Source organism: Stegodyphus dumicola, chromosome 1 (assembly GCF_044657685.1).
Source record: "Stegodyphus dumicola isolate Sdum_Otavi_A_Nest chromosome 1, ASM4465768v1".
Classification (NCBI taxonomy): Eukaryota; Metazoa; Arthropoda; class Arachnida; order Araneae; family Eresidae; genus Stegodyphus; species Stegodyphus dumicola.
Genome location: NC_140768.1, coordinates 146,183,807 through 146,199,691, shown reverse-complemented (window position 1 = coordinate 146,199,691; position 15,885 = coordinate 146,183,807). Strand labels below are relative to the sequence as shown.

Here is a 15,885-nt window from a genome sequence, read left to right as displayed (position 1 = left end):
AACTGCTTTAAAAGTAATTCTGAAGAGAATTTTTCATAGCATCTGTATGTACGTATGTACTTATCTCGCATAACTCAAAAACGAGTAGCCTCAGAACGGTGAAATTTTGTATATAGGACCGCTATAACATGTAGATGTGCACCTCGTATTTTGGTTGCAATCGGCCGCACCAAACGTATATAAATATATTTATATATAATCCACTCTGTTACCTGGCTCAGTGATCTTAGTTTCTTTACTCTTATATGTTGCTAAATTGTACATTTTTTGCTTTAAAAATGATTGAATTATGTTGTTTTTATCTTCCGGTTAAGGATTTTATGCCTTTAGTAAATCTGTGTGAAATATTTTTAGAATTATCAGCAATTTTAAAGTTGTTTAATTGCCGCTAAGCCTTTTTTAATGGCGGCCACTGATGTTTACATTTGAAACAGGAGACTAGTGGATTTGTTGCCAATCTAGAGAAACTTAGCTTCGCAACAACAAAGATAACGCCTTCATTTATTATTTAAATCATGCTTAATCCGTTCTGGAATTTTTTCGAGGAAATAAGCGTTTAAGATTTACTTCGTAATTTTTAATATAGATATTTTGAGTTCTTATATATTTTTGCCTTCTCGCGAAGTGAGAACTGAATTAATTAAATGAGAAATACTCAATCGTCTGTGAAAAACTGTTTCTTTTTTGTTTTGTTTGCTTAATTTCTTTTATACATCATTCTAGCTTTATTATAGTATTTGAATAGAACATGTGGCAACGATTAGATAATTCTATTCTTTAAATGATATAAATTTTGTGCATTATGAATTATAATATGAACGAAATATATAAGTTAACTGTTATATAATTATTGGATTATATAACAGTTAACTTAGTTTCCATTATAAAATTATTATATAAGTTAACTGTTATATAATTATTAATACTGTTAAGTGAATCTAGCGCCAAAGTGTCGCTACGGTAAACAAATGCTAGAGTGAATTTTAAAGAATGAATTTATTCTATTGTGGTTTATGCGCTGTCGGCGAAGTTTAATTCAATCCAATAAGTTTAAATGAAATGCAAGAAAAAATGTGTATAATTTAATATTCCAATACAAGGAAGTCATGTGGTGTACACATCAGATTTTTTTTTAGCAGTGTACATTATGATAGATGTATTTCTGTGGTTTTTAAGGCTAATAAACCCTCAATACTTATATGTTAGATAAATGCACAAAATGATTTTGTGTTGCTTATGGATGAGGAATCTATTAATTAAATCCTTAAATATAATCATCTAAACCAAGAAGCAAGTGTATAATAATTCAGGACCTTTGAAACTCTGAGTCCATTGTTCAGATTTTGAAAATTGTGAATGTAATTATGGGTCGTGTATTTGAACAATTAGATTCTTTGGGAGAAAAGCAGTTTTTAGTTTCTTGGCAGACATTACTGAATGTTTGTTGTAAAAGATTGCAGTTAGCTTGGGTTTTATGGTTAATAAATAAATTTTATTCACTTTAGTGATCAAATATGGACCACTTTCTTTTTAGATGGGGTGCTTTCTTTAATGATGCTGATTATACATAGAATGCTATGGTGCTATTTGACATCTTAAACTGCTTTTTGTATTGTTTATGTTCTTGGTAGAGGTTTTAAGTTGGCAACTTTTGATCTCTCACTGTTAACTGATGGACATAAGCCCAGAAATAATTCGAAATAAAAATGTTCACTACAGCTTTAATAATTGGAAGTAAATTAAGAGAGAATTCCAACTATGTCTGAAGATCGGTTTGCGTAAATTGAGACAAAAGTTGGAAAATGGATTCCGAATTTTGATTGTGATATTGCATTATTGCAAACATATAAAATGGAATTTTAGGGAATTAAAAGTTAAAAACTTTGGATATACTTATGGATCTAAATGTATGGTTGATAAAAAAATAATTTGAGAACAAAATTAAAAATAAAGCACAAGCTATTTTTGTGAAAACGATTTTAATGCATGAAAAAAGTAGACCTGACTGTAAAGAAAGGGAACATATTTTTGTAATTTGGTTTTAAAATGCTAATCTAACAATCCTTAAGCTTAGGCATGCACTATATCAAAGTAGAAATTATTCACACATTCATATGAAGAACTGATTTACTTTATTGAGTGAGTGAATGTGATTTACCAAAATGGAGCAGTACCTCTTTTAGTGATCTGAGAGCTCATGTTGAAAGTGTGCCAGAAAAGTTCAGTTTTCATTATAAGAAAAAAAAAGGAGTGTTTTTTATAATTTGTTTTTTAAATTCTAGCCTGTCAATCCTTAAGCTTAGGCATGCGCTATTTCAAAGTAGAAATGGTTTATTCATTTATAAACTGATACAAATAACTGATTTACTTTATTGAGTGAGTGTGATTTGCCAAAATTGAGCAGTACTTCATTTAGTGATCTGAGAGCTCTTGTTGGAAGTGTGTCAGGACAGTCTTCATTTTAAGCTAAAAAAGGAATGTTTCTGTAATTTGTTCTTAAAATGCTAGTCTGCCAATCCTCAAGCTTAGTCATGAACTATTTCAAAGCAGGAATGGGCTCTTTATTCACAAACTGATACAAATAACCGATTTACTTTATTGAGTGGGTGAATGTGATTTGTCAAAATGGAGCAGAACCTCTTTTAGTGATCTGAGAGCTCTTGTTGGAAGTGTGCCAGGAAAGTTCAGTTTTCATTTTAGGGAAAAAAGAAATGTTCCTTCTCCCATGTTTAAAGTGAGTTTTATGTACATCATTTTCCGACTTTTTTTTTTTTTTTTTTTTTTTTTAATCCAGAAAATTATTTAAAAAAGTGTCAGAACTAAAGTTGAAAGAAATCGGTAAATTAATGGTTGTATTAGATTGATTCTTCCACTTCCACTGCTCATTTGATTTTTTGTGGGGGCTCTCCACTCGATCCTAGCACACATTGCTCTTGATTCACACCCTGTTCCCAATCTCATTCATCAAGGTTATTGTTAGTGAGCAGTGGTTCTTAATGTGAGTGAATGACTATGATCTGATCCTATAAAAGTATCACACCTCTATTTCAAAGCTTTTCTCTTATTTAATAACAAAGAAATTGGAAAGTATTAATGTGTCATCTGTGCTATTGCTGTACAAATAGAGTTGGACAGTCTGCTTCAGAATTGATTTAAAGAAAAGATTCACTTTATTGAGTGAATGAACAGTTGGTTCCAGAAAACAGAGTATTGTCTGTTTTACAGTTCACAGAAAGCTCTAGTTGGAAGCATGCCAGGAATGTTTATTCTCTTATGTTAAAGTGAATTAAATTTTTTATAATTTCCAATACTTTTTAGTTTAGAATTTTAGTGTTAGTTTTATTTAAAGGGAAGTTTTTATGAATCTTGAAGTTGTTGTGAAATACAATTGAAAGAAATCAGGTGTGTATGTTGAATTAGATCAATTCTTCTGATCTTATTGTCGATTTGATTCTTTCCTCTGTTCACTCCAGCCTTGCTAACCACTCTTGATTCTTTTCTCGCTCCTGATGTTTTTATTAGTTATTGTTAGTGAGTGGTGAATCTTAAAAAAATTAATTCAGTTCAGTGAGCCAACATAACTGATCTGATTCCATAAAGAAGCAGTTGTGTCTATCTCTATCTACAAGGAAACTGGGTAAGTGAAAAGGGAAAAAGTACCATTTCTCGTATGATAATGCAGTGAAGCTAAAATATCTGCTTGTTTTTGTGTGTTTGCAGAATTTCTAAGTGAAATTGCAAGAAGCCAAAGAAGGTACTTAATTCTCAAGGTAAAAAAAAAAAAAATAAGAAATTTTTAAAAATTGTATAAATAAATGGAATAAAATTTATATGTGAAGAACCTTCAACAAGGAATCTGAATATTTTCTCTGTTTTACATACATGAAGTCCCCAGATTTCATTTCATAGTAATAACAACAAATGGGATGCTCATAATTGATCTATGTAAACAGAATATTAAGAAAACTAACAAAACAAAAAGTTTAGTTTTTAAGGAGGCAGAAAATAATCTACTTAAATACTTAAAGGTGCCATCAAATTATACAGGGTGACCCAGAAGTCCATTAACATTTTAAAATTCAATAATTCACAAAATAATGTAGGTAGAGAGGTAAAAGTTGATGTAGAGTTTTATGAAAAGGGGGGGAAATGCAAAAAGAAGGCTTTATTGAGTGCCATATGGCATATGGCATAACATATGGCATTGCACAGCAAAATGTCAATGACACCACATCAGAATAATGTATGAAGTGAGCTGTAGTGAGAAAGGGAATTCCTTTGACTTTGTCGCTTTCCTATCCTTGCCTGTAGGTGTTGATAAAGATGTGATGGGGATTTATTGCATGAATCATGATCGGACCCTTTTTCTTCAAGGAAATGCAAGGTTCTACTATTAAAACTGTCAGTGTGATGGGTGCGAGGTGCACTGATACAGAATCGCATCAGTGCACCTCGCACCTAGTCTGATTGATACCTGTTCTATGATATGACTTTTATGGATGGCGCTCCACCTATAACTCGCGTGCTGGATTGTCACATCTGTCATGCTTGGCCTCTCAGGTCCCCAGATCTCAATCCATGTGATTGTTGATCGAGGGGTTACTTGAAATTGCAAGTCTATCACAATGTTCGACCTCATTAGGGATGCTAAAAGACAACCTCTGACAGCAATTTGACACCATACCTACACATATGCTGTACAGTGCTTTTCACAGCATTCCCTCGACTACAAGTATTGTTGATGAATGATTGCCGACATGTTGAACATTTATTTTAAAGAACATAGTCTTTTCTAAAAATCAATGACTATGCTAATTATTGCTTTTGTTACTATAATAAAGTGCCATCTGTTGGTCATTTTAAGCTCTTTTTTTGGAGGGGGGAGGGGCTTTTGGTGAAACCCCATTATATGTCAAGTATGTGTCAGTTTTTACCTCTATACCTATATTATTCAGTGAATTATTGAATTTTCAAATGTTAACAGACTTTTTACATCACCCTGTACTTCAAATTTTGTATTTTATTGACAACAATTTTATGTTATTACTCTTTAAGTACATTTTTTCCTAAATAAATTTCCCAATAGGAAAAATTAGAGTATTTTATATATTTTTGCAGTTAAAATATAGTAAGAAATTAAGAAGCTTTTTTCACAATACATTTAATGCTATTCAGGGCTGGCGCTAGGCACTTTACCACCCATGCAAACTCTGCGAGTATGCAATCCCACTGCCCAGTACCTCCATAAATTTTAAAATCTTTGTCACATAGTGCCTCTCCTAAAATTCTATAATTTTTGCTGCTCTGTGCTTTTGTAAACTCTAAAAATTTTGCCGCCCATTACAGCCATGTGATTGTGCTGAATCTACTGCTAGAATTTATTCAAATATTCATAACAATGAAAATTGCACATATAGTATTTTTCAGTGATATGGTAACTGTGTATGGCTTCTGCATCATTGGCTAAGAAACTGTTGATTTATGGTAAAACTTTCTAAACAACAGCTTTAAAGGTGTGCTTCTGCTCATTTAGGCTTTATTTTGATTGTATGGAGGACATCCCTATGCATTTTAACCTCTTTGTTAAGAGAGTTTTTACTCACCTGGAAATTCAGGGAAAATCAGGTAAATGAGAAATACCCATGGAAACTACAAACTTTTTTCCAATAAATCCTTTCAGATAGTACACAACATGCAGAAATTATCCCTTTTAGAAAGAAATTTAAGCCCAAGAAATGTCACTCATGTCGAGTAGAACTATAATGTCATAAAACAAAGTATTGATATATATAAAAGAGTTTCATCCCAGAGTTATTCTTAATTTTTGTGTAGCACTGAGAAAGTGTTGAAAGGTAATCAAGATGCACCCAAAAGGCTTTCCAGACGGTTCAGCAGTTCTAATCTCTCACAAACGAATACTCCACCCAGTCAAAGTGCCTGTTTATCTCCCTCGCCTTCTGTCAGTTCTCTTGGCAGCTTTTCTTCAGAACATTCCGAACAGTGCTCGGGTAAAGGTAAGTTTCCGCATTTTGATTTCTCTGATCTGGTAATTAACACATTGTCCCTAAATTACTATAAGATGATTAAAGCAATTCATGACTTATTCATGAATTCAAAAAGCTGATTTAAATATATGCAAGGGAAAAAATTTGTGAATAAAAATTCTAACTTTAATTTGCAACAGCCTTTTAATTTTAACTGTTTCCCTTCTGTGTATTTGAAATAGTAAGTGCTGATAATAAATCCCTCTAAACTGGGTCATTTAAAACTAATCCGTCTCACACAATTGTTAGGTAACATTAGCGATGCAGGCACTTACTTAAAGGCTTCAGCTAATAATAATTTAAATTTGGGAGTCTGAAACTGAGAATTAGCCAATGGAAATTAAATGTGAAACCAAATCATTCTAAGCCAAGCTTTCATGTTATGCATATGGCGTTCCTATTGTTTGCTATCCTGCTGCCACTTACTTTTCTTTCATCAATTGTTTTATCATCATAGTGTAAAATGGATGCACAAATGCAATATAAAAATGTAGTAAATTAGAAGTAGATGCCACAGCAAATCCGAGAATACAATTTACAGCGTTATGGAGGTTGATGCATTAAAGATGGCAGTCATCGAGACTGATAAACGTATTTCTTGACAAGCAGTATGAGTGCAATCTGTGCACCTGGTTTTCATTATATTTTTGCTTTTTTACATTGTTATGACAATACCATTGATTTCAAATAGGTAAGTGGGAACATGTTGGCAGGATATCAAGCAAAAGCAGGAATGCATCATATGTAAAGTGAAAGTTTGGTTCAAAATGATTTGATTTTAATTTACATTTAATCTCTATTGGCTAATAATAAATTCTAGCTCCCAAATTTAAGTCATCATTGTCAGAAGCCCTTGTGTAAGTGCCAGCATAATTACTGTTATGCAAGAATCATATGACGTAGATTAATTTTGAAATGATATAATTTACTGTTTTTTGGACAGAAAGGGGAAATAGCTTAAGCAGTTACTTTTCCGGCTTTTATCTCGGCTAAAATGTCCATCAAAGTCTTAATTTCCTCTGCAGGCGAGTCACTAGCATTCACTCACAAACCCCACTTCTGACACCAGTTGTTGCGTTATTTTCTGCCTTCATGTTTGCACAGGGTTCGTAGATTTGGCAATGAATAATGACGACACTTGATGAAGTATCGAAACACACTTTATTTACCAATATTAATCAGAACAGCTCCAAAATCACTTTTTACAGTCGTCGAACTGTTATAAACACGCTGACACATTCAGCGACACAGCCTTCACACTGTCAGGCAATAACCGTGGAGACAGCTTCACTGCAAAGCACCTGAGTACCCAACTCTACTTGGTCGTTCTCGGAACTCCAGTAGTCTTCCGACTCTCCACGAGATGCACTCGACGATACACAAGAGAATAGCTCTCGATTCAGCACAGTCTAAGACAAAACTCGACAATGCACTAAAAGAATATCTTGATGCACTCGGCGGTAGACTTCGAGACACTCGCTTAATGACCGACTATCAGCTCGCTAGACGAGGCACACACTCTCGCCCTCTCGATGAAGCACACTGACTGACTGTGAACCAGCAGGGTTTATATAGCTTTTGGCTTGTGTTCAAGAACATTCTGGGCTAAACCGGTAAGAATTCGTTTCAAAAGGTTCTCCATCCGTCTTTGGCATATTGCCAGTTTTGTCGCCAAATGGGGCAACCCTGCCTTCCTCGTTATTTTATGGCAACCCTAAAACTGCTTTGAGGGGGAGCTGTCTCACTGCACCTGTACATTTCATAGCAATATGTATTCTGATACTCATTCCTTCATTTGGCTAATCCCCACATTGTCCCATCATTTGTGTGTGGATGCCAATCATGGGATCAAAGTTCATGTTAAATTAAATTTTACAAAAAGGAAAGAGATAGAGCATTAAAAGAAAAATACGTAAAACGAATTTTAGATGTATTTGAGATACTTTATTAATTATTTCTAATTTTCCAACATAATCACCATGATACTTTTCTTCAGATAATAGATTTTTTAATCCGAGGTTAATGGAACTTTAGGAGTGTAAAGTGTATCCACCAAAATTTGATTGGAGGTTTTGTGGCTGTGCCATGAAATCAGAAGCCCAAGTATTGCGTAATTAATCAACGACTGTTGATCGAAGTTGTCAGCATCCACTGACATATGCAATTTCTACTTATTTATTTGATTTCAAAACAAGAACAAAATTCATTTACCTTTTCTGATGTGTCCTTGAATGTATCCATGATGTCTCAGCAGGAAAGAAGAATCTTCTTCACAGAAAACACAAATTTCTTGACATCGCATTATATTCACATAAAACATTCAAAAGGGAAAAAAAAATTTTAAATACTATTTCTTATGTAGCCTCTCTTTTTCACTCGTGGCTGTAAGAATCAATTATTCCATCCTGACTTGGATTCGGAACTAAACTGTCTATTATAATTTAAAAAAAAAAAAAAAAAAGTTAAAATTTTCTCATTGGTGGAGCCTGTGACACCATCTAGTGAGGAAAAGGAAACACTTTAAACATAAATACCTAACACCAAGTGATCCAGCATTTAAAGGCTTATACTAAAATAAGTAGCAAAATATGTGAATATTAATAAAAGAAATCAGAGGGGAAAAGAGAAAGAAAAATTATACACAGTGTGTTACACACTTTAAGAGAAAGAAAAATTATACACAGTGTGTTACACACTTTGTTAAGATGTCACATGCATGAACTGCTGAAATATGCTAGAAAATCTTTGATCTTCCCGGAAAAGTTTCTTAAGATCAGTAGTTGAAAAAGCACATTGATGGTCATTTTCCCATGTGCGTTGAAGTGGAGTATATTCCAGAGTAATATGAAGAACTTCAGTATTATCTAATTTACCACATAGACCTGCATAAGTATTTTAAATTAAATCTTTTGTAATAGGAAGATGTCCACAGTTTCTAAAAACTTAACTGAAATGTCTAGCTGAAATTCATGATCTATTAAGAATTTATTGAAGGAATCTGTGTGTAAACTTCCTTTTTCGTGATTCATTTTGCACTTATTTTGCGAGGTAATTATATTTAACTCATGTGACTTAATTTTTATTGCTCTAATGGAAGAAAAGCACTGACAGCTAACAAGTAATTATGTTTGGCAGAGCTAAGTAACTGAGCTTTTAAAAGGAAGATTATTTAATTCCTAATAGCACTACAGTACTTTTCTAAAGGAAGAAAAAAAATAAACAAGTAATTAGGCATCTAAATTACTTCAATGAAATTAAATTGCCTTTTAGAACTGTTCACGCTTTTTAATAAGCATTTTGTTTCTTACTATAGTAATTTCCTTAATAAAACATTAATATGATTTAGTTTTTTTATTTAAAATCACCATAGTACTAAATGTTTTTCTCTCTCACTCACTTTTTTTTAAAAATAACCAACAGCATCATCATCCAATGTGCTCATCAACTCAGTATTGTATGCAGCCCATGGTGGAAAAGAAATCCCTTCTCCCAAAACCAGGGCACCATCTCTCAGCAATCCGACAATATCTGAAGGTTACCTAGACATGCAGCCTAGTTTATCGACAATCCAGCCAGCCTCTATGACGGCCAACGACATGGGTGCCATTTCCTCCACAGCTCCTGCTGTCATGCCGGCTCCGGGGCCCCCCGAAAATCACGTTTCTACTGCCAGTGCATTAAGTGTGCCTCCTACTGTTACTGCAGTAAATAATACATCTAGTGCACAGGTTTGTTACCTTGATAGTTTATTTTACCTAGTAGTAATTACTAGTAGAGTCAAAAAAGTCTTGATACCTTTCTACATTGTTTTAACATTTATGAAAAAAATTCTGTTTCATCAAATAAGCAATCAGTCTTGATCTGTTCTTTTTGCTTCCTTGTACGAAGTAAAGGAAGCATTGTAATCACGAAACATTTCAGGTATTGTAGTTCGAATAGCAGTCAAAATGGTCGAAAATAATCCATTTTGACCGCTGTCGAATGAAATTTAATGATGATTTTGCTTGACATCTGTATGTAAGGACAGAATAAAGGACTCTTTTTTTTTTTTTTTTTTTGTTTTTTCCCTCAAATGGATTACAAGATTGATTTAAAATGGATTGTGTTGATTGATTTAAAATGGATTCCGAAGAGATTTTTTCATAATGTCTGCAAGATACGTACATATATATGTGTATTGCATACCTCAAAAATGAGTAGCCTCAGAACAATGAAATTTTGTATCTATAACTGCTGTAACATGTTGTTGTGCACCTCTCTTTTTGGTTGCGGTCTTTTTGGTTTTCGGTTGCAGTTGGCCACACCAAAAGTATATAATTATATATATATATATATACCCACTCTGTTACTTGCCTCGGCTAGCTTAGTTTTTTTTATTCGTATATGTTGGTAAATCGTGCATTTTTTGCTTTAAAAATGATTGAATTACATTATTCTTATCTTCTAGTTAATTGGTGCCTTTAGTTAATCTGCACACAATACTTGTAGAATTATCAACAATTTAAAAGTTGTTTAAGTGCAGCTAAGCCTAATTTGTGTTTACCATAGCCATCTTATCTGTTTACATTTGAAACATAGCAGAATAGTGAATTAAGTCTGTTTCTGCACCTTGAATGCTTTTTTTGCCAAGTGGGACCAAATATACACTGGTGTGCAAAAATTAAGGACGAAGTCGAAAAATTAGCATATCAGCTGAACGAAGAGGCAGAGCGGACAGAAAGATTAATCAGGAGATTAAGTAAGGTGATGTACGGTAGCATATGCGCAGATATGCAGGTAGACATTATGGGGGAGTGCCTGAGTAGTATAAAGCATGTTGTCGGTGTAAGATCAGTATTTCTGGCAAAGAGATTGCACGCCGTATAGCAGTTAAAATCACACCGAGTTGCTGCTTCAGTGAGATATGGCGAATAATCAATCTGTTAGACGACATCTGGATGCTTTTACCCGAGGTCGAATCATTGGGAAGTTGGAGGAAGGCCGCAGTGTGACAAGTGTGGCTGCAGAGTTCGGAATTGCTCACAGCATCGTTTCACGACTTTGGAGACAATTTCAAACTACAGGAACAGCTATCCGGGGGTTTAGTAGTGGTCGTCCACGAGGAACCACACCCGCAGATGACCGGTATATTGCCTTACAGGCCAGAAGAAACAGGCGGCAGACAGCGGGAGAAACCGCTAGACGCACGACACAGGCGACTGGACGACAGATATCGCGTTTTACCGTGGCCAGAAGACTGCACGGTGGTGGTCTGTTTGCACGACGCCCTGTAAGGTGTGTACCTCTAACGCCTGCCCATCGGAGAAGGCGTTCTCTGTGGTGCCTGGAATACCGGAATTGGAGAGACAATGAATGGGGACGAGTTCTCTTTACAGGTGAGAGCAGATTCAGTCTGAGTAGCGATTCTCATCGCATACTCATCTGGAGAGAGCGGGGAAGCCGCAATCATCCCTCGAACATCATTGAAAGGGAGAGGTATGGAGGTGGTGGTGTTCTCATTTGGGGAGGCATCATGCTTGGTAGTCGTACAGACCTTCACATCTTCGACGCAGGTTCAGTCAACGGGACTCGTTATTGTAACGAGATTCTTCTTCCATGTGTGCGTCTTTTTAGAGGCGCTATGGGTCCGCAGTTCCTTTTCATGAACGACAATGCACCATGTCATTGCACAGTAGCTGCGGAACAGCTCTTAGAGAGTGAGGATATTGAACGTATGGATTGGCCGGCACGATCTCTGGATCTCAATCCCATCGAGCATGTATGGGATTTTCTAGGCAGACGCTTGGCAGCTCGTACCTTACCACCTGTAACGATTCTGGAGTTTCGATTGGCGCTGCAAGACGAATGGGCAGTAATGCCTCAACAACTCATTGACACCCTCATTCTCAGTTTGGGCAGACGCTGTGAAACTTGCCTAGCAGTCAGGGGAGATCATATCCCGTATTAAAGCCTGGATGTTTCTTGCTGGACACCCATCACAGGGATGTTTCGGCCTTCAGTCGCATTGCGCTCCATGCTACTTTTTCAATAGAGCTTCTTTTTATCCCTCTGATTTCTCTTTTAGTAAGTGTTGCTTACATTACTCATCTCCTTACGTATTGGGGATCTTACGGTATTAAATGTGTTGATTTGGAAAGCTTTTGTGCAAAGTTATATTGAAAAAACCGTCTCGTCCTTAATTTTTGCACACCAGTGTAAACTTTCAGTTTTGTGCATGGAAAATCTGCATTGTTTCCTGCTGGCCGAATTGCTTGTTTTTGCATAAAAACTCTAATTTTAATTGTAAAATTGTTTAGTTGTTTTAACTGAGTTTTAATGTTTTATTTTGAGGTTTTATGCATTTTTCCTATACCACAAGGTGAGAACTAAATTAATTGAACAAGAAATCTATATGTAATGATATTCGAGAAATTAAATGAAATGCAGCAATATAAGCCTGTAATTTAATAATCTGTACAAGGAAGTCATGTGGTGTCCTCATTAGATTTTTTCATACTGTGAAGGGGAAGAAAAAAGTGAACTTGATTATAATTGTCCAGTCTAGTTTTCATTTATGTTTTTCTGCAATGAAAATACCACCACAGGTATGACAGATACTTTGAAAAGTTATATCCCCCCAGACTTCTAGTATGGGATTAATTTCAGTATTTGGAGATCTTTTTGTGTGTGTGTTATTTGTAAGAATTTTTTCAGTGGTGAGCTTTGGGCCAGGTGAAAGCAAGTTGGATAATTATTATAGTGGTAAAATTGCTGAGTATTCAAGATGGCTGATCTCTTCCCGAAACAGTTAAAGCAGTTGCCTGGAAGCTAAGGTAAGATTGCTGAAGATAACTGCTTTTCAAGATCAATCTTTCTGTTTAAATTTGCTGATTACAATTTGACAGCTGGATTTCTCAGGTTAGAGACTGTAGTTACTACACATAACCTATATTACAGCAAACTGTGCAGCAGCTTTACCTGAGGAAAGTTTTTATTCCAAAAAGCTAGTACAGTCAAAAGTCTTTAATCCGGAATCGTCAGGACTTCGGCAATTCCGGATATAGATCATCAATTTAAATCTGTTAAGATGGCATGCAGAAATTATAAAATTAAAAATATGAAACTGTAATTTACGAAATAAAGAGCAATTATGATCTAAAGGGTATCAAAATTTACCAAAAAAAAGCTTAATATTTATTTGTTTACTTTATTAAACATTTCTTTCAATGCGCATATGCGTAAGGCATATATTACGCATAGTTGAAATTAGAAAATTGCAATCAGAAAACTGTTTGATGTGTATTTGTGATATATATAATGACGAGGAATTTGATTTAAATCGTATCAAAGACGGAGTATATCGAGATGAAATACTAAATTTAGTAAGGAATTGTAAGTCGAATAAAATAAAAACGTCTGCCCTGAAGATAAGGATAGTGCTGACAAATCAACTTCCAGTTCATTGCGCGTCACGATGTCCCCCCCTACCCTGCAGAGCAGCGTGAAATTGACAAACAGATTTCGGAATGGTTAGAAAAACAAACGATATGCCTTTATCCATTTTTTGCAGCAATTCCACTTTTTGTTTGATGGACATCGAAACATGCTTTCGCTTTGTAGATAGACCCTTTGGCAGCTCCAGAATCGGAAATTCTATTTGACATAATCAAAAATTCAAGCTTACTTTTATAATATTGCTCTAACAGTCTGCAAAAAATAATAAGCTGGATCCAATTCGAAGATTAAGGACAACGCAATCTGCAACATTCACTGAAATAGATAATTAAATAATTTTGGCTTAGCTTATACCGTCCGTTATATATTAAACACGCATGCGTAAACATATTATGCGTATGTGCACACGCATATGTGCATGTGTAAAGGTGTTACGTGCATGCGTGAACGCATTATGCAATGACGCATGCGCAGAAAGTTTGTAGCTTTGAGGTCCGGATTGACGACTTTTGACTGTAGTGTATATTCACTGACTTTACAATAGTGACAATGACTGACTTCACAAAAGCCTCCCTAATTGTCTGTAAAACTGAAATCTGTAGTAATCGACCTGTGTTCTGTTATAGCATGTCAAGGTCCTGTTTAACATCTGGTTCTAATTGTATTTTCATATGGAGTAAGCCAGGAGCACAAAATATTCGTGCTAACATTAAAAAATGTGATCATATGCTGTTACAGATGTGGATGGTATGAAAATGAATAATAATAATAAATTACTACCTTTAGGAGATTTGTTTAGGATCAATTATTGATAAATGCAATCATTGTTGGTGAGGAAACTATTAATATCTTCAACAGAGGCTTTTGTATGCACAGAGTTATTAAAATAAAAACTTATAAGGCCTTTTTAGAAGTACTTTGGGTAAAATATTAATTTACAGTGAAAATATGCATCCATATCATTTAAACTTGGTTGACAATTTTAGTAAAACTGAAGGTACCAAATGAATCAACTGACCAGTTAAAAGTGATATGAATATCGTAGAAAATTTTAAGAGCAATTCTTAAGATCTCACTTTTGGAGAGGATATGGTTAGAAATATGGTATGTACTTAACCTAATTCAAGTCCTTACTGAGAACATAAATTTGGGTTTTAAGATATTTACATGAGTTAGAAGAAATAATATTTCCTATTGCTATCAAACATCTGTATTTATTTTCAAAATATTATTTTTAAAAAAATTCTACATTTTATTTTAATTTTATAGCTTTTGTGATTTAATTTTTTGTACATTCATATTCAGTTCTCCAGTTGTTTTATATATTGTAATGTTATATAATTTATTCAAGTAAATTAATTCAATATTTTTGCATATATAAAGTTGGTTTTAAACATCAGTGTAATTCTTAAACTCTTGCAAGAATGAAAGCTAAATGTTTAATGTAAGTAATGGATAGAAAGCACCTGCGTTTGATGGCATGAGTATTGCAACTGATGTCTTGAATCTTGCTTGAAATCTGAAAATAGGGAAAACAAATATGATACGTGATTTTAAGTGGTTTACTTTCTCCCTTTTACGGGGTTCGTAAGGTCCTTAAGAGTCCTTAAACGTCTTTGGGTTTTTTGCAATTGATTTTTGGTCCTTAAAAGTCCTTAATTTAGGCCAAAATCAGTAGAATGTCCTTAATTTTAATCATCTGAAATTTCTGTTTGTTCTTATGACTGCCATTTTGAGTGTGAATTAGCATTTTGGAGAAATAGTTTTGACGATTTACTGACATATATGGTTACCTTTTAAATGGGTGAAAGGTTTCATGGGTTATATATAATTTGTTCTTATTTCTAATATAAATGGTGGGATACTCTAGTTTCTCAGCAAGAAGTGAAACATAAGCATTTCGAAATTCATTTTTTCTAATGAAGAGCTCGTAAACAACTTTTTGCTTTTGGTGATGTAAATTCTTTTATTTAACGGTTCTAAATTTGGCAACGTATCAACATTTTGGCGATTTTAAGATCAGTTTTTGTAGAAAACTTTTAATTTTGAGTTTTGGAAATTTTTCGACGATTTCTTTAAAAACATTTTGACATCGATAAATTTCATTAAATTAATGCTAATGTATTGAAATTATATTTTAAAAATAGCATTAAAATAAAACATTTTTATTTTTCGCTGCCATATTCTAAAGCTTCATTTTGGCAACTTATTATACAATATGTTGAATCTGAAAAATAAACAAGGTATAATGCTATAAAGCATGATTTACGAAACAGTTCTTAGCAAAAGCAAAATTAGCTATGTAATTGATTAAAAATCCTTTCTTAATTTTTTCATAGTAAGCGTTTTTCCCCATGTAATTGTCTCAAAATTCTCAGAGTATGCATCAGTTTTCTCTATAAAATTA

At 34.1% G+C, this 15,885-nt stretch overlaps 1 protein-coding gene across 1 annotated transcript in view; it reads left to right on the top strand.

The window, feature by feature from the left end:
- Window positions 1-15,885, top strand: part of LOC118189377 (circadian locomoter output cycles protein kaput-like) — a 184,696-nt gene that overhangs the window by 153,811 nt on the left and 15,000 nt on the right. Inside the window, exons 13-14 of the mRNA XM_035359969.2 lie at window positions 5,833-6,014; window positions 9,465-9,772. Coding sequence (XP_035215860.1) covers window positions 5,833-6,014; window positions 9,465-9,772 — 490 coding nt within the window. The remainder of the gene's footprint in view (window positions 1-5,832; window positions 6,015-9,464; window positions 9,773-15,885) is intronic.